The 20,071-nt window shown below is 32.9% G+C and overlaps 2 protein-coding genes across 5 annotated transcripts; one reads left to right on the forward strand and one right to left on the reverse strand.

Annotated features, from left to right (window-relative positions):
• Window positions 1-9,156: 9,156 nt before the first annotated feature.
• Window positions 9,157-14,537, forward strand: LOC122585269 (pentatricopeptide repeat-containing protein At1g26460, mitochondrial). 4 transcript variants are annotated; one of them, XR_006321680.1, is made up of 7 exons: window positions 9,157-9,791; window positions 10,870-11,101; window positions 11,449-11,931; window positions 12,229-12,435; window positions 12,606-12,743; window positions 12,846-13,084; window positions 14,110-14,537. XR_006321680.1 is itself a non-coding variant. In XM_043757389.1 (7 exons), exons 1-6 carry the CDS (start codon window positions 9,193-9,195, stop codon window positions 13,029-13,031), a joined length of 1,845 nt encoding a protein of 614 aa, XP_043613324.1. In that variant the 5' UTR covers window positions 9,157-9,192; the 3' UTR covers window positions 13,032-13,079; window positions 14,110-14,537. The 4 variants fall into 4 exon arrangements, 2 of the variants coding, with proteins under 2 accessions (XP_043613324.1, XP_043613323.1); XR_006321679.1 differs by having other exon boundaries at window positions 14,132-14,537; XM_043757389.1 differs by having other exon boundaries at window positions 12,846-13,079.
• Window positions 14,538-16,716: 2,179 nt separating this feature from the next.
• LOC122608689 (14-3-3-like protein GF14 iota) lies at window positions 16,717-19,879 on the reverse strand. Its single transcript, XM_043781783.1, has 7 exons — window positions 19,675-19,879; window positions 18,731-19,037; window positions 18,522-18,609; window positions 18,068-18,177; window positions 17,830-17,978; window positions 17,401-17,450; window positions 16,717-16,961 (listed from the first exon to the last, which is right to left on the reverse strand). The coding sequence occupies exons 1-7, from the start codon at window positions 19,745-19,747 to the stop codon at window positions 16,947-16,949; spliced, it is 792 nt and encodes a 263-aa protein (XP_043637718.1). The 5' UTR covers window positions 19,748-19,879; the 3' UTR covers window positions 16,717-16,946.
• Between the last annotated feature and the right edge of the window lie 192 nt (window positions 19,880-20,071).

Consider the following 20,071-nt stretch of genomic DNA (forward strand, 5'->3'; position numbering starts at 1 on the left):
ATTTTGGACCCGCGTTGCGGGGTCTCAATTCCTTTGTTGAAACGGTTCGTTATTTTAGTATATATGTCGTGAATTTTCGACAGCTTAACAGAAATAATTTTGTCATTAATATGTTTGTTTAAAAGTATGCAAGAAAACAAAACGTAACCCGTAGTAGAAACCTGAACGGGATGTGATATGACAAAAATATTAATATATTAATTCAGATATCGGGTGGATGCGATATAGCAAAATGCAAGTAGTGGTACGGGGTGTATCACAATAAGGTTGAATGACAATTAAAAAGTGTGAAAAAAACAAAAGAAGTAACCCGTAATAAAAAAAATCCGAAAAGGTAAAACAAAACTAAAAAAGAAAAAGACGTGACAAAATCCGAACAGGATGCAATGTGGCAAAATCCAAACTATAGGAAACGTGCGATGTGTCACTTTATAACCGATGCGACGTGTCAAGTTTTAATAAGCATGGTGACTATTGATAACCATGCCAAAAAAAAACGAATGAAAAAACTCAAAATGGGATCCGTAATGTCAGAATCTAAATAGTGATGCGGGGTATATGATGAACCAATAAAAGAGATCATATAAGCAAAAAAATGGTATCAAAAAACCAAGAAAAACCAAAAAATAAATAACCTTAACGAAAATAGAAATAACAAAGGAAAAATTAAATTGTGTGTAAAAGTTTCCAATATATTAATTCAGAACACAAAAGCCAAAAAACGATGATGAACACCAAGAAAAAACCCCAAACGGGATCCAAAATGACAAAATCTAAACAGTGATGGGGGTATACGATGAACCAAAAGAAAGAAAACTTAAAAGCAAAAAAGCTATGTAATAAACCAACAAAAACCGAAAGAAAAATAACCTTAACGGGATCCGATATAGCAAAATCCGAAAAAACGCGAGGTATAGGTGGACCAATAGAAAGAAAACACAAAAGAAAAAAAAACTATGTAGGAAACCAAGAAAAACCAAACAAAAAATAACCTTAACGGAATTCGATATGGCAAAATATGGGAAAAACGCGGGATACAGGCGAGACCAATAGAACAGCGCCACGTGGCACTGTTCATAAGCCTCGCCATTAATGATATAGTAATTGCATACACTATAAATAAATACGCGCACGTTGCCGCGGAGCTTTTATAGTAACGTCGTAGACAATGATTCATTAAGCTTAAACACGTTGCCGCAGATTATATTACACAGCTTGCAGCGAGACTCAAGTAGATTATCTTTTCAGATGACAATGCTTTGGTACAAATTTGATAAAGTCACCAACAAACATTTATTTGACATTGTAACAATAAAAACTTTAGGGGGTTAAAAGGTAAAGACGTAAAAGTTGATGGACTAAACTGTAAAAGGAAAAAACTTTGGGAGTGAAAAAGTAAAGAGAAAACTTTAGGGAGTTAAAATGTAAATTAGTAAAAGGTGATGGGCTTAAATGTAAAAAGTAAAATCTTTAGGGGGTTAAAAGGTAAATAATTCAAAGTTGAATGCATATGTAGTTGTACCATGTGCATAGAAACTTGTAAAAAACCACTTGGTTTTTAGTATATATATAAATGTATTTTATGGATAAATTTATTCAGTTGCATTTCCATTCGATTTTAAATGTTTTGGTTTGTTTCTTAAAGTTTTTTCTATTAACTTTAACGGTAAATATTTTTGCATGTATTATATGTTTGTTAATAAAAATTATATAAATAAAAAGTACAGTTAAAACTTAATCCATTCATGTATTTTTTTTTATCAAATATTATATGAATAAATAAAAAAATATTATGACCAATGTTGAAATAAAAAGATTCTAAATATCAAACTATGACATTTAAAATGAGACAGATGAAATATTAGGTTAAATTATACTATTTGTTATATTACGGGTAAAGTTCAGGAAAAATAAATTGCCTGAAGTTTAAAATTTTAGGTCTTACTCGAATAAAATTTGATTCACATTATCATATTAGCGTTATATTATTTTTAAAATAGACTATTATTAATCATATTCTTTCTCTATATGCTTTAGTTGAAAAGAAATTTTTCATGCTAACGCCATTATTTAGAACAAGCTTTGAGAAAACGCCTACAACACGATGATTGGGTGAGACCTAAATTGGAATCTTATAACGAGACCAAATTTCTATTTGTGTAATGCATGACGGTTCATAATTTCAAAATTTCGGGTAAAGATTTAGCTAGAAGCAAGGTTGCAGAATTCGGAAATCGGGATCGGATCAGCGAGGGGGGAGACAAGATTTTTTAAAAATCGGATCGAAATCGGATTGATGAATAATGGGTTTTTTGTGTATAAAATAATAGTTTTTGAAATTATATATAACAAAAAATTAAAAATATATATAAACTTCAAACTTAAACATAACATGATTTTTCAACTTAAACATAATTGTTTAGAAACAATAAGATAATTAATAAAAGCTTTAAAAAAAAAAAACTTTGACTTTGGTTAACCGATCCGATCCAGCCGAGTCTTGACCGATTCAGCCAAATCTTGACCGATCCGGCCGAGTCTTGACTGAGTCTCACAAACTCTTATCGCCAAAGGGCCGATACACGAGCCGATTCTCAAGACTCGGCTGTATCGGCTCGTGTATCGGCCGAGTTTTACAACCATGGCTATAAGTGGTGGTAGCGGACTTTTGTAATTGTAGGCTATGATTATGGTTTATGTCTTGACGATGATGGTGAAGTAGACTTTTTTAGTTTCTGAGGATTTTTTAAGTAGTTTCTTTTACATTTTAAGCAATTTAATTATTTCGACTTCTTTTGACTTTTACATTAATGATGTTAAAAGTGAAAGATTTGCAAATAGTAGTTACATCTACTTTAGTTTTTAAAAATCAACACAAAATATGGATACAAATCATAAAATAAGGCTAGTGATATTGGTAGTATACTTTTAGATAAAGAAATTCAGTGAAATGAAATGGAGCAGAGAAATAAAATGTAGAGAAATAAAATTAGATGATAAATTTAATCAACTCCTTCGTGTTTGGTACTGATAGAGAAATAACCATAGAATTCTAAAAGAAATCAATTACGGTGTTTGGTAACATAATAACAGAGAAATGAAAACTGGGATTTTTTTCATGTGAGTTAACTTCACAACCTTTGAATTCCTGCAACAAAATATGATTTCATAATGGTAAATTGGTAACTACTATTCTATGTTTTCTTTGCTTGCTTGCTATGGATTTTATAACAACGTAATCATCAACCCTACCAGCCCAAACCCAAATATGATGAACTTGAAAAAGAAAAATTAACCAGTAGACTAAAAACTTTACGAACTAGAATGTTAATCTACCATGAGCAGATCCAATCAAAGTTTTCAACTTAAAAATCCTTGCAAGTTGCAACCATTCATAACCATCATCTTCCTTGATCCTTCTGATTAACATTTCAATAACAAAACAAGAACTATCTCAAAATTTGAAAGTTAATAATAATCAACAATTCATCATAATGAATTACTTAAGTGGTGATAATAACATTAATAATAAAAATCAATACTAATAATAATAAAAATAACAACTACTTCGATTAAAATCTCTATAACATCATGATCGATCCCAGCTTCGAGCCTCCGATGACGAGATCTTTGCGTGTGAGAAAGATGATCGTGATGGCGTCAGTGATGGACTGGTGGTGGTGGCGTCAGTGACATAAGGTTTTTAGGCCCAAGGATTTGTAGTACGATCTAGTTGGCAAGCGAAACAAATAAAATCAAAATAAGAAACTCAAAAGATAGATGTGATGACTATTAAGAAAGAAGGAAAGATTGATATTTGTGATCATGAAAGAGTATGGATCTAGTTTCAAGGATTTAGTTAAAAAGCTTTTTAAGAATGTGCCACTCACGTGATTTGATTTATATATTACTAGCATTGTATCCGTACGATGCTGCGGTGGTCGTGACGGCGACGGTGTTGTGGTGGAGGCGAGTGTTGGTGGTGGATGCGACGTCAAGTGCCGTAGATAATTCATATAAAAGTAATTGATTTAAAAGGTTAATGAAGATATTTTAGAAAAATAAAGGATTGATAGTGTAATTTAATTATTAAAGTTAAGAGAATAGTGTATGTGAAAATATTTTAAAGGGTTGTAGCCTTGTAGGTGAAAATATTACATTAGAAGACATTTTAGACATTTCTCCCCATGTAACTTTTGACATGAGGGTATTTTCTTTAATAAAGAGTATAGATTACTTTAAGGAACAAATAAAGGAGAAATGGTAAATGTATAAGGAAATTTGGTATCTATATTGCTTCTCATAATATAAAAATTAATAATGCATATGACTAATTGCTCGCAGGGAAAAAAAAAAACTATTTAAAATCAATAGTCAAGTTTAAAGAGTTTTGAATATTTTTTGTTTTAAATTTATGAGACCAATTACCCATGCATTGCGGTGGTAAAATTATGAGATGGATAGGTCACAGAGTGTGATCGGTCATAGGAGGTGATACATGATAAAGTGTCATAACCAAATGCCTTAGCCATACGGGCTCCGTCTTGGATTTAAAAATTCGTCGAAAGTATATCGAATGACATCTCTTATGAAAGAACATGAAATTTTAAGAACACCCATATAATTTTTATAATTTAACGATGTACGTTTTTTGAAAATAAAAGATTTTGAAATAATTAAAGGAATAAAATGATTTGTGAAGGGGAGAGAAAGTTGTATGCACTGATGTATGATACATCATGCATTATCATGTGTATATTGTTAAAAGTGAAACTTGAAAAGTTGAAAGTTGAAAAGTATATTTGCTTGGAGGACAATCAAATAAGAATATTCTTAAAATAAGAACCGGTGAAAACACTTAAAAACTACATTTTGAAGCATTAAAAGTCCATAAAACTAACATAATATATAACTGATTATCATTATTTAAATATTTAAAAACACATTGACCTGTCAAAATCGAGAAAATCATGTTTTTTATTTTGTGCATCCATCTTGGATGCATATTCATCAAAATGATGCATCCAACAAAAAACGTGATTTTTTTGATTTTGACAAATCAACGTGCTGTTAAACACTTAGATAATGATAATTAGTTATGCACTATGTTAGATTTATGGAGTTTTAATGCATCAGAATGATGTTTTTTAAGTGTTATCACCGTTCTTATTTTAAAAGTGTTCTCACCGGAGTGTTACCCTAGTATATATATAATATAATAATAATTTATTAATATACTAAAACAGGATTGATGTATTGTTTAATCAACACATGCCAGATTACTTGGACGACAAGTGTCCCTTTTAATATATCCTTAATTAAATCAAATTAAAATTCCTAACTAATTAATTTTTACTTTCCTTATAATAATTATTAAATATATATTATATCTAACGAATGTCGACATGCTATATGTTATATCAAACTAAATTCAATTCCAAATAAAAAATAATAATCGCTTGAAATTTCTTTTTCTTCCAAATCCTCTCCTAAAAGCAATTCATGATTCTATATTTATATATTTTAGTTTAATTTTCAAAGGAAACATAACTATCTACCAATAAGCTAAAACATAATTGTCATGTTCTTGAAACGACACGTGACGTAATTCTTAATTGATATGTATCCTTTTAATTTATTTATTTTGTTAAATTAGCTTTTTTTTAATTGTGTATAAATTCAATTTTCTTATTAGACTTAGAACTAAAATCTAACTCTTGACTTATTGATACAAAAGATATTATATCGTTTTCTCATTAATAAATTGTCTTTTTTATTTTCTCAATTCTTAACTCCTATTACTTATATTAATTATAATATGTTATTAACGTGAAGACTTCAAAATTTTGAGTTTACGATCCGAAATCACAAGGTTATATGCTATCATTCACTATGCTTACAAATTACGATTTTGATGTGGTTTTCTAAAACTTTAAGGTATATCTAAAGTTCTAACTAAACATACATTATATTTATCATATGTTTATTATAATTTAGTTTCGCTCTTCAATTTACTTTAAGCACAATTTATTTAATACTCGCGAATCATGTATTTTTTTTTATGCTACAATCTATATAGTTATTGTACATCGTACGGGTATTAATAGTAGTATATATATATATATATATATAAGTATTAAATACCCCGTTAAGTCCTAAACAAAATTTTCTTACATGGAAAAGCCCATTTGATTGGCCCGCTTTTGTCATTGTGTATTTGATTCACTGATTTGGTGATGAAAATCCAAATAAGCCCGTTTGCAAAAAAAAAACATGAATAAAAACTGGACCCAAGGTATGCAAAATTCGGTAACGATTATACATACCAAGAACAATTATGATTAACTTTGTTATATTGGTAGATTTTCTTAAATAGAACTCTAGTTATCTTATGTAAAACACATCTAAATTTTCAAGAAAAATAATGGCAAGGGTGCAGTCGACAAAATGAATAAGCAAATTCTATCGGCAAACATTGGCTCTTTGGTAACCTTGTACCCTATTAATTGACAAGTATTGACACTTTCGATTGGCTTCTTCTATCGGCTATATTTGACCAATTGTTGCTTCTCTCTGGCTTCTATTTTGTTCACAAAAGCAAATATAAGGACGTAGTGGCGGATCTTAAAATTTTTAGCGGTGGGGGCCAAATTTATTTTTTTTTGCCATCGCTATGTTCCGGGTATTATATTATGGTCATGCAATACACTTAATCGGGTCGGGTCAAACAAAAATAACACTAATAATCTAAGTTTTCCATTCAAATTATCAATACATAGTTTCTAACCAACAAAAAACTACCAAGAGAAAAGGCGTTGGATTGTGGATTGTGGGAGAATATCTTGTTACATGGATTGTGGATTGTTGGCTAAAACATAAAATTATGAATGGACTAAGGGGGTGCTTGGTTTAATTAGGGGAATGGAAATGAGAAAGATAAAGGGAATGCTAAGGAATGCAAAGAGTATTACATTACTATTAATGATGCTTGGTTAAATTAGTTTAATGTACAGACATATAAAATATATAGAATTCTATTAAATAAGTGTGAAAATAACTATTTATTTAAAAGTTCTAATTATATTCATATATTGATGTATCATTCATACATAGCATATTTATAACTATAATAATAATAATAATAATAATAATAATAATAATAATAATAATAATAATATATAAATTAGTATTACTAATTTACTAGTACACAGAACTAGCTGGAATGATATATAAAATGCGTATGTATTCCAAATTATGGCAAATGAATAATATTGTTTTTTTGAAACCATATTAGGTGTAGTTACCACTTTTAGAACGAAAATCACGACAAAATGGGGGAGTAACAATGTAACATTGTTTATTGGGTAATGATAGTTATTACCCCCAAATTAGTCTATAATGATCCATTACCCATTTCTAGTATTTATTAACCACTTTTTTCCCTAACAAGCACAATTATTCATTATATAATCCATTTTTTACCCCTAAATACCCCCAACCAAGCACCCCCTAAGTGAATTGTAGGTTATAAAAACTAAAAAGGTAAATTTTATTTTACAAGGAGCCTAAAACTCGAAAAAAGGAGGAAAACCTTGTTACGTGGATTGTGAATTGTAGGCTAAAACATAGAATTATGAATGAACTAAGTTGATTGTGGGTTATAAAAACTAAAAAGGTAAATTTTATTGCACTATTAAATTTATTAAACGTATCAAAACTTTTTTAAAAAATAATCCTTGGGGGCCGACTTAATATGTATAAATTCTTTTGGACAAAATACAGATATATTAGTACTACTAAACGAAAAAACGACGATGACTCGGGCCCCCACGGGCCCCTAAAGAGAACTGCCATTGCAAGGACACGCCATATTTTTTTGTTTTTTGTGTTTTAGCAACTTTTGACATTTTGGCAAGACTTTGGTATTACACCTTCCATATTGGCAAGGTTTTGGAAAAAATCGGTAAGCAATTGGCAAAGAGACGTGACAACATATAATTGGTTAAAAACAAGCCAAAGTGTGGCAGCTACACCCTTACCCCTAAGGATATAAAACTCATTTTTTTGCAAAATGAAAAAGAAAGTTAGAGAAAAAAAAAGAACCAAATACATCGAAATTTTTTAGAATAATGACATATGAATGTAACAAATTATAACAAAATTTTAGGTAGTCGGGTGATACCTTGACAAAACAGGTAAATCTTCTTGCTATTGTTCGGCTGACATGTATAGCAACTAAACTCTCTACACTTTTCAACTTTTACCTCTTATGAAAACAGTCTTTATTTTTAAGTAAAAATAAGACTTTACAGCTCACCTTCCATACCCTGCTTAAGGATTAGGTCGCGTTTGTTTCACAGAATTTGATGAAATTGGAATTGAATTCCATTTCTTAGTGCGTTTGGTTGTTCAAAGAAGGAGGAATCTCATTTCGTAGGAATGTAAACATTTCATCATTTGATGGAATCTCCATTCCTTGGGCATGGATGAAGGAATTTCATTCTTTCCGTCACTTGAATTCTCAAAAAATCAAAAACATTCCGTCAAACCAAACGCACCTTCGTGTTTTTGTTTGAGAGACTACCTTCTATCTATCAAAACATTTTCATACCATGCTTCAACTTCAAAGCATATTCAAAATCACCCTCCAACTTCAAAAAAAATCAAAAACTACCCTTCAATTTCCATGTATATTAGAGCATTCACAGTCGTAGACACTCATTTTCCAAGAACTAGTCCCTGTCAGCACCACATCAGCTCCACATCAGTTCAAGGACTAACCAATGACTAATCCCCCAAAACACTCACAATGCCAGGACTAGTCTAGGACCCACCATTTATTTCACTTTACACTTCTATCTAACCAAAGGAAAATAAAAAAAATAAAAAAATGAAGGTTTCATTCGTCCCTGGGGGGATTAACCAAGGACGAGTCACACCTAGTGGTGTGCACTCGTCCTCCAACCAAGAACGAGCCAAGGACTAGCGAGAACTAGTCCATTGTGATTGCTCTTATAGTATACTCCATACTACTTTAGCTTCAAAACAGTTTCAAAACCACCCCTCAATGTTCTCCCAACCATACCATTTCCACCCTCTCTTTTCACAAACAAAATGAATACAAAACCCTAATAACAAACCCACATCACTCAACACTACTCTCATCACACACACACAAAAAATCTTGCAAAAATGGCATCAATGGCGATCTTAACACGCAAATTCAAACCACTATCCAAAACCCTAAACCCCAGATTCATAACCACCTACTCTTTCCTTTCACAACAACCCCAGCTCGCCGATCACCCACCACCACCGCCACCGTCGCCGTTACCACCAAGTCCGGCCACCGGAAGTCCACTTTACAACGAAAACTGGCGAAACCCACATCCAAACATACTCAATTCACAATCTTTAATCCCATTAGGGTTTTCCCAGATAAGCCCATCATCAAAGTTTGAAGCTTTATCGAAAACCCTTGATCGTGACTCAATGTCGAATGTGTTTGCTGACTGGATGACGTCACACAAATGGGGTGATATAAAAATGTTGTTTGAGAAATGGATTAGGTGTTTGGATTATAATGGGAAGCCTAATAAACCTGATGTTGGTTTGTTTAATCATTATTTAAGGGCTAATCTAATGATGGGGGTTTCAGCTGGTGATTTGTTGGGTTTGGTTTCACAAATGGATGATTATAATATTGTACCGAATACGGCGTCGTTTAACTTGGTGCTTAAGGCTATGTACCAAGCCAAAGAGTCTGAAGCTTCTGTTAAGTTGATAGATCGGTTAGTTTTTTTTTTTTTTTTTGTTTTACTTGCATTTCGTATGTTTTATTTTTGTTATTTTGTAATCTTAGTATTTTTTATATGAAGTTAGTGTGTAATTTATGCAAAATGATAGAGATACCTATAAGTTTGTGCAAAAGTACGCCTTGGGTGAAAGTGTGGAATCCGCGTGTTAAGCATTTTATGCGTTAGGCGTGTTATAAGTGTGATTTTAGTGTATAATTTATTTGACTTAGATAAAGGCTATAAATTTGATTGTGAAATGAGGCATTTGTCTCTGGTGAGTAGCCGGGTTGGTTATGGAGACGAGCCTTTTGGAAGTTTCCCGGGTTCAATCTCAATGAGGAACCTGATTAACGGAAGTTCATTGGTGACGCTAGGTTTATTGGTTGGGCCACAATATGAGAGGGCGATGTGGAAATGAGGGATTTTGTTAACATATGAATGGAATTATATATAACTGGATGTATAAGTTGCAATATTAAGATTTCATGACATGCATATATTTTTTTTTTTTTTCTAGAAATGTGTAGCATTTCTCGTTTATTGTAATGCGGATGACTGGATGAGGTACTTGTGGGAAAAGCAAATAGTTTTGAGGAAAAATAAATAGGTACATATAAAGGTACTATAATCATTGTAGGTGGGAATTGAAGTGATGTTAAACCCATAGCATAATAATAATAGTTACATCGTTAGATGAAAATTTTACTATAAGATTTAACTTGGAACAGATTATAGAATGGACAACTATTTTAGATACTTAGTTTTTTGTGCTGAAGTGGCTTGGATATCAGAAAGCTGCTATGTGAACTTATTTCAATATTAATATGTCTAAGTTTTGATGGAAACCATAAGTGATTATGCTTTGAAATAATAGTTCACCTTATTGTTGCTATTCGGTGTTCTGTTTCAAAATCTGAGAGGTAGACAAGTTAATACGTTTTCAGTGATTAAGTGAGATTTTAGGTGATGTTTATCGAGACTTCCTGGCATTTCTGCACTATACAGAAAGACTGATGGATTTTCTTTCAAACCATTGACTACATGATAAATGGATCTATATTCTGTGTATTAGGATGATCCAGACTGGAAAGGAATCAAAGGGTGCCTTGCCTGATGACGAGTCTTATCACTTGGTTGTGCGGATGTTGCTAGAGCAAAATCAGGTTGATGCAGCATTGAAGTACATTGACTTGACCTTGAACTCAGGCTATATGTTGTCGGCAGAAGTATTCTCTGAGTGTGTGAGGTGCTGTGGTAGGCAGGGAAGACTGGATACACTATTATCCATAATAGAGAGATGCAAGGTATATTGGGTTCTTCTTCCTTTTTATTTCTATTGTATTATTGAGACGTCAATGTTGAACCATTTACTTCGGAATGGGTTGATTCAATTTATTTTCTATCTATAACACGTGAATTTTTTTTTGCATAAAAGGGAATGTGCCAAACGGGTGAAGATTAACCCAACTTTTAATTTTAACGAATAAAACCTTCTACATCATATCTATAAAAATAACACAAATATATACATCTCAGCACGTACAAAAATTGTCGTTTTGACCCGTTACTCAGAAGCTTCATTTTTCATCTTTACCATGTTGTAGACATTGATTAATCAATTTAAGCTTCTTATATTGCCTATGCCTGCCAGAAAATGGATCAAAACAAAGCCTTATGTCCACCCTGGAACTTATGCAATGACATCGTTGATGTTGCAATTCAATCAGATAATAGTGAATTAGCATTTTATGGTCTTGAGTTCATTGCAAAATGGATTGCTCGCGGAGAAATTGCCAGACCACCCGTGTTGCTTTCTGTAGATGAAGGGCTAGTAGTTAATGCACTAACAACTGCTGGTAGAAACTACAACTCTAAACTTTTGGATGGCGCGTGGGCAGTCCTTAAACGATCTTTACGCCAAAAGAAAGTCCCGAGTCCAGAATCTTATATTGCAAAAATATTTGCCTATTCCTCATTTGGGAATTTACAGAAGGCTTTCAGTACTTTGCATGAATTTGAGACTGCATATAAAGGTTCGGCTAAAGAAGTTGAAGAGGATATGTTCTCTCCATTCACCACATTATATCCGTTGGTTATGGCCTGCTCGAAGAACGGATTCACAACCTTAGATTCAGTATGTATTTCATTTAATGTTTTTTATACTTTATCTTTGTTCGAGCCATGTTAATTGCCTATTAAGGTAACCTACTCATCTAGAATCATCTTTTTTATTATATTTGTATATTGTCTCTTCCCCTGACATTGGAAAACCATTACTTGTTTTCAAATTACTCAATCAGTTTATCTATGGAGTGGACATTGTTGGTCTCCCAAAAAAATAAGTTGGATCAATGTTGGTTACATTTTTATGCTATTTGTTCATAATATTTAAACGATTTGTTACTGAGTTGATGTTTTTAATTTCATTCAGGTTTATTACCAACTGGAGAATTTGAGTCGTGCCGATCCTCCATACAAGTCTGTTGCTGCGGTTAACTGTGTTATTTTAGGTTGTGCAAATATTTGGGATGTTGATCGAGCCTATCAAACATTCAGCGCCATGGAGTCAAGCTTTGGGTTGACTCCTGATGTCCATTCATATAACGCTCTCTTGTGTGCGTTTGGGAAGCTCCATAAGGTTACTATTATGCATTTCATGCAAATTTTGATTTCTTGCTCGCCAATATTTTTTTCTTTATGAGTGTATTTCTAACGTAAAATCATTTATTCAAATGTTAAATTTTTCCTGAAATCATATTAATTTTCGCACTAGTTATCAAACAAGTAAATGATGTTCTGTTTTTTCAGAGAGATGAAGCAGTCAAAGTGTTTGAGCATATGGTAAGCTTGGATGTAAAGCCTAATACAAATACTTATGCTCTTTTAGTCGATGCTCATCTCACCAAACGAGATACAAAAGGCGCATTGTCTTCAATCAACGACATGGTAATGGCATGTCAAAATAAATATGGCCATCCTTTATGATTGATTAATGATTTATGCAAATCAATTTGTGGTCTAAAGTTAGAAATTTTGTACTGGATGCAGGTGGTTTCAGGATTTCGACCAACAAAGGAGATACTGAAAAAGGTTCGCAGACGTTGTGTACGGGAGATGGATTATGAAACTAATGACAAAGTGGGATTGTTGGCAAAAGAATTCAATATCCGATTGGGTTCAGAGAATCGCCGAGAGATTTTATTCAACCTAGAGTTCAGTACCGAGTATGCATAAGAGGTGTTTTTGCACGAGAGAGGCCCCATTACATCTATACGCTGAAATGTAAGGTGCCCACCTTTTGTTCTGTAGAAGTATAATGTGATTTGTAGAGAGGCAAAAAATTTGTGCTTTGTTTGTTGGGTTGGGCCGGAACACGTTTGTCCACATTTTCTTAAATTTTTTAAAATTAGGCATGTGTCTAATATGATTACATAAAGTCATGAACTACAGAAATTCGATAATAATCATTTTATTTTATCTTTGAAAAAGATGTCAGAGTTGTTATCATTTAAGAATACCCCAAGGTTGACTTTTGGCTGAAGTGTCCCTTTTTAAGAAAATTTTCAAGTTACTTTTGAGACCTTTTAGAGATAAAACACAACCCGATTTGACCCATTAACTTGATTAATTTTCTGTTCTGTTTTCTTCTCTTTTTCTTATAGCAAATCTATTAATACTTGTCAGATTATTATCAAATTTGCTACATTTTCCACTTTAGAAAAGACATGTGTTCTCTCTATTATAAGGGGGTGTTTGGGTTTGTGTTCTGTAACTAGTCAGTATATTATTGCCACAATAATTGGTTCTTAATGGAAGTTAAATAGCGTTGCTTATATATCCTTGGCTTTAGTTGAGATACATTTCTTCCATTTCACTAGCAGTCTCTACTTTTTAAACAACAAGCAGTTGCTAAATGCCAAAACATCTTATTATCTGATTTTATTTAAACAATCAAAGCACATTCGTAAGCTATTTCAATAATTTATTTGATCACGTCTCATTATGGGCTCTGGGGAGGTTATTTATCTTCGGGTTGGGTTGGTGGTGGTTTTATGTATACATATAGCCATAAGCTTCAATAATGGCTCTCATCCTTCTGCAGTTTGGTTACTTGTTTATCGTACCATGACCCTAATTAGTTCCTTTCAACTTTTCAAGATAAGATGCAACAAGGTCTTCTGATTTTTCGTGTTAGCAAGTCGTTAGTACAATAAAAAAGTAAACATTAGGTATTTGGTAATTCTGTTTGTCTTTCTTTCACATGTTTGATATAAAGTGCACGATCTTATATACGATCATTTGACTGTAATAGGTTTGTGAAAAATGTGGTGCAGATATGGTATGATGGGGTTTGGCGTCTGTTGCATTTTGGCACCATGACACTTGCGAAGTATATTTTTTGCAGTTTGCAGAGTTCCCTAATCTGCACTTCTATAGGCCGGCTGGTGAGACCTTCAAACCAGTGTAAATTACTTGGTTTTTTGCTCAACTTTTTTGGTAGTATTGACTCTAATCAAGATTGTAGATTTTTCTGCCCCTAGTTTCTTGTATATCCTCGTGCTTATCAAGTGGCACCATGAGGTTGATTGGAGTTATGCAAAATAATCGTAGGGTGATAGAAATCTGATTTAATAGGATGGTGCAAGATGTTTCTGATGTCTGTCATTGCTATGAATCATTGATGCTTGTGGTTCACAGTAATCTCTTTTCAGTAATTCAGTTTGAAGGGTATTTTAGTTATTCTTTAGTATACATGGCAGGCATTTTGGAAATAAAATATTAGGGCTATGTTAATGATGAAATCGAATCAGAATTGTAGTTTATAATTTCTTAGGGAGGTTTTTTTTTCTCTTCCATCTCGCAATAATGTGCGAAATTTATATACAAAATCACATGCCAATCGGATGGGTATCTATGTTTACGATTAATCTACAACAACTGCGTTGGACAAGACTAGAAGTAACCATGTTAAATGTACAAATCAAAACCAAATGATTCATGTTACACAACTTAAATTAAATGTTTATTTGAACCAGTTTCACAAATAGTTTTTACTTCTAACATCTTCTGTTGGTGAAAAGAGTCCTGGAAGGAGTTGTTTGGTTTTATTACCTTCAACCAAAAAATAATGTGGGTCAAACTCGATATAAAATGTGTCCTGAATGGTAAATCCACATACACTATAACTAGATTTTTCGTTATACTGGAAATGATGAGCATGTTATTTGTGTATGTCTCATTGTCTCGGGTGATTAGGTATTTCTTGCATGAAAAATGAGAGAACAGATGATCATTTACGAACTTAATACATAAAACATGAGTCATTAAATATGTTGAGTTTGCCACCCATTTTTATTCAAATTTTGAACAGAAACACTAGCGCATGTTAGATTTATCATTGGCTAAACCTTGCAGATCAGGGACAACCGATGGTAATATATATCATATCGGGTCTCTCTCCGTCTGAGCTTTCAAAGATATCCCGACCTTCGATAACGTAGTAACTAAAATGTGGACAAGGTAGTGGAGGTTTAAAAGTTTAAGATGTGATCGTCAAGTTATATGTATATGAGGTTTTAGAGTTGGATGGTAGGTTTCAGGTTTTCTTTTCTTAATTTAGGTATCCAAATCCAATCCATTTTGCGAGCGTTTCTCTAAATATACTTGAAACAAAAACTAAATTGTATAATGCTGAGACTAAAAACAAAAATAATTTCCTAGTAAAATTATGTAATACTGAGCCTAAAAACAAAATTTGCCTAGTTAAAATGTATGATCCCTTTTTAAATGGGATGTATCGTGGAAGAATGAAGAAATTTTTTTCTTCTTCAATCATAAACGAAACTTCGAGACTAATCCGTGGGCAACCACCCAATTTGCGATAGGCCGGAATCATCGCCGGTGAAATTCTGTGATCACAACTCACAAGGGGCGTATCTTTTGCTTATAGGATTTGAACTTGGAACCTCCGGCAGAGACCAATTTTTTACCATTGAACCCCCACTTAAGTGGTTGATGGTAAGTTTAAGTTGTCGAAGCACGTATTGTTATGTTACAGAACCTACAAATTATATACTCATAAGAAAGTGAAAAAAGTGAAAGAATGTGCTTGCAAAGATAGAAAATTCAAGAATGATATGAATGACATGGAAAGATTTGTACGGCACGTATGTATGGTGTTTCACATATTTCTGTCAAAGAGTGTAAAACAGTATATCTGGCATTTCTAATGCCGGGCTTAGCCATTTCATCAAAGGCGGATGTTGGTAACAATGGTCTATGCGTACGTGTCATCCGTTGTTACCAAAATGGCAACACCAACTTTTGATGAAATGACAAGACCCGGTGTTAGGAACACCAGTTATACTTGTTTTACAATTTTCTTTCGACAAAAATACGTGAAACTCGATGCTGATCAATAATAATCATATGTGCCGTACAAAATTTTCACATGAGAAATCCAGTGTATGCACATTTACCTCCTTATAAGAAATTTAGTGATATACTTGTAGACTTGTAGTCTTTTGGGAAGTGTATGAACATTTACATTCATGTTACATGTTCCTTAAAATTGGGAGAGTAGTCTACTTTGATTCTTAGGTGAAGTAGGAGATATTTTTATGTACAATAATTTTCTACGTGTTAACCATAGCCCTAATCGTTATAATTAGCAAAAATACATTATAAATCGGCTATGTTGTTGATTAATACTCGCAACTTATATCAGGATTACTCGCAGTTCTGTTTTCTGATAAATCTATTGTTCAGTATCAATAAAATATAAACATTAACCGGCGACAGAGTTGTCTAAAACATCAACCTTAACTAAAGATTAAAAATATAAATTAGGAAGAGTAAAACACAAGCAACATGGCTTTCATAGTCCAAAATAACCACTGTAGATCAACAAAAAATGGCTAAAGCTCTTATGAGATCAACAAAAAGAAACTCAAACAAGATCCAAAGACCAGGCAGCAATATGGATAAAAAATGTTAATATTGTAGAAGCTTTGATGACCCAAAACAAGATAATAGTTTGTTTCCTTTTGTTTAAAAAGATACTAAGTTTTTCCAGCAAGAATGCTGTGTAAACAAGCTGGTAAAAGCACTATGGCTACTGCTTGCCGTCGGCTTGATCTTTACCTCCCATTACTGCTGCTTCTCCTGCAAAAAAGTTGATTTTATTATGAGCTGATTGAAGTGACATATTTCGACCCACTTACTTTTGAATGAGTTGCTTCATGTTATGTTCGATATCTAACCCGTCAAATAAGTAGAATAAACATGTTTAGTTTAAAAATTACTGCTCAAATGGTTCAGACGGGTCAATAGTTTCTGAACATGTATTTTTAGTGTGTAAAAGCTCCCAGCTCTTTTGATTTAAAAAGCAGACTATTATTCAAATAATGTAACTTTTCTAATCATATTTCTCACTAAGCATATTCTAAAATTCATAGATTGTGGACGAAATGAATATCTAGTCACCCTGACCCGTTTCAATCCATAATAATTTTACCCCTTTTCACCTGTTGGATTACCCATTTTGTATCTATAATACTCATAATTAGTTGTCTAGACAAGCAAACTAAAGTGTTGTGCAGACCTCGGATTCAGCTGATTTGGATTCTTCGCCCTTGGGCTGGCTATCGTCACCTGAATATACACATAATTTATTTTATTAGTATTATTGTTTATGCGTGATGAAGTACATATACAAATATAAGTGACACAGTGTGCTAATTTGAATCTGTAACTAGAAGTCTAGTTTTAGATATCATTAATTCAGGCTACTTATTCGCGATTTTTCCAACCATGCATCTCTTCATTATTACGCGCATATTTTTGGAAAAGCTGCACCAAGCCTAGCTAAGGCACATTAATTCAGTTCATTGTTAGCTATTTCTTTTGCATCCCGAATCAAATTTGCACTTTTGTTTCAATTAATACGGTAATCTTCAATGAAACAGTAAATGAACAGAATAGATGATATATGCAATATAACTATAAAATAACGGAGAAGGGAATGGAGTACCTCCATCCTCAGGTAAATCAGAGGTCCACAAAGTGAGGTTATCTCTCAAGAGCTGCATGATCAAAGTGCTATCCTTGTAGGATTCTTCACTTAAGGAGTCCAACTCGGCAATTGCCTCATCAAAAGCTTGTTTAGCCAAATGGCAGGCCCTGCAATGATACACAAAACAGTTGAGAGTCGACTTCATGGACAGTTATTTCATAAGGAAGAATATTTTCTATAAAGTGATAAAGTTCACCTCTCAGGAGAATTCATAATTTCATAGTAGAACACTGAGAAATTGAGAGCTAGGCCAAGACGAATTGGGTGGGTTGAAGGAAGCTCTGTATTTGCAGCAGCAGAAGCAGCCTACAGCAAAATAACAATACACAAATGTCGAATAAAGGGTGTTCTCTTGTTTTGATTTTTAAAAATAAAAAATGCAGTATATGTCACTTAAAAAAGCTATATTCATTAACTATAACAAGGATCTAACTCCATTTAACAGACCATTAATGAGGTTCAATGCACTTTGAAAACACTTTGGTTGATTTACAACCCATCCGACCCGTGCAACCTATTTGACTGTTAACGACTTTTTTTAACCACTTTATACCCATAAATTTGATGAAATTTATACTTCTAAAATAACTTAATTTCTTCATCACAAGAGATAAACTGCATCTGTTTTGGAGTAGAAAAAGAAAACATGCCTCATAGCCCTTAAGGGACTGTTCAGCAGCGTCCTTCCTTTCCTGGTCGGTCTTGAACTCAGCCAAGTAACGGAAGTAGTCACCTTTCCTGGATCCACATGAATCAAAACATGATAAAAACAAAGTAGAACATGAAATCAAATAGCTAGATGGACAACTATCATCAAACACTTCATATACAATAGTCTGATAAGTCAACATTGACTCACATCTTGTAGTAGAAAACAGTGGCTTCCCCTGAGCCAGAAGAGGGTATCAAATGCTTATCTATGATATCGAGAATGTCACTGCAAATTTTGGCAAGCTCATCCTCAACCTTTTTGCGATAGCCCTTGATCAGGTTAACATTGCTCTCGTTTGCTTTTGATTCCTCCTTCTGTTCAATGGATGACATAATACGCCAAGATGCCCTCCTTGCACCAATGACATTCTTGTAACCGACTGAAAGCAGGTTGCGCTCTTCAACAGTAAGTTCCACATCTAGTTTTGCAACACTTTTCATACTTTCAACCATCTCTGCAATACATATATATTTACCGTCAACAAGTTTACATCATTCAGAATAATTAGTACTTCAAAAGACTCAACGTACATTGAAAAACTAAAATTAAACCAACGTTAAATTCATCTTGGACATAATTTCTACATATGTTAATAGCCATTTATAAAGGGATATTGCACGCGCACGCAGAAAATCATTTTTTTTTTTTTGTAAAGAAACCCTCTGTAGTTTATTTCATCAACACAAATTTATCATATATATACACGGACACACGACATTTGTAGAGTAATATGTATAGATGCAAATTTAATTGATCTAACGAAAGAATTGAAGATCCATCTCGTACGATCACATCACAATACTGCATGCGCTTAAAGCACACAAATTTTTAATCGCGATCAGTACGATATATACACATAATAATGCAAAAATTAAGTTTAGATACTAATTTTACATATGAATATTTTCTGGTTACGTCCTCCTGATCATATATTCTTAAGTTTGATTAACATCCATACATTAGAACGATAATTAATACACACAAGATTTACGTTGAAAACACATATATCTATCTTTACACATCATCATAATAAGGAACATCTATAAATGAAAACTGATATGTATTAATGTATATAATATGAATGTATATACCTTCATAACGTTCGGCTTGTTCGGCGAGCTTAGCCATGTAAACATGGTTTTCTCTATCTTTTTCGTTGGACATTGTCGTTAATTTTCTTCTTTAATTCTTGATGGCCTTCACGTACGTACGTATACTCTGCCTACAAACTAATTATTAATTTGTTAAAATTTGATTGATATTTAGATTTACAGCAAATATTAAGATTAAGATAGGTTATTAGGTTAGGAGAAAGAAGGGTGTAATCTGGACCGTCGGATTGGGTTCGAAGAATTTAAGGAGAATATCTTGCAAATCTTGTGGTCGTTTTTGGAACTACGGATGCCATTCTGTCGGGACTCTTTGCACTTTCTTTCCTTTTTTTAGTTTAAAAGAATAAAATTATTTTATAAATCATATTATATACTC

Source organism: Erigeron canadensis, chromosome 1 (genome assembly GCF_010389155.1).
Source record: "Erigeron canadensis isolate Cc75 chromosome 1, C_canadensis_v1, whole genome shotgun sequence".
Taxonomy (NCBI): domain Eukaryota; kingdom Viridiplantae; phylum Streptophyta; class Magnoliopsida; order Asterales; family Asteraceae; genus Erigeron; species Erigeron canadensis.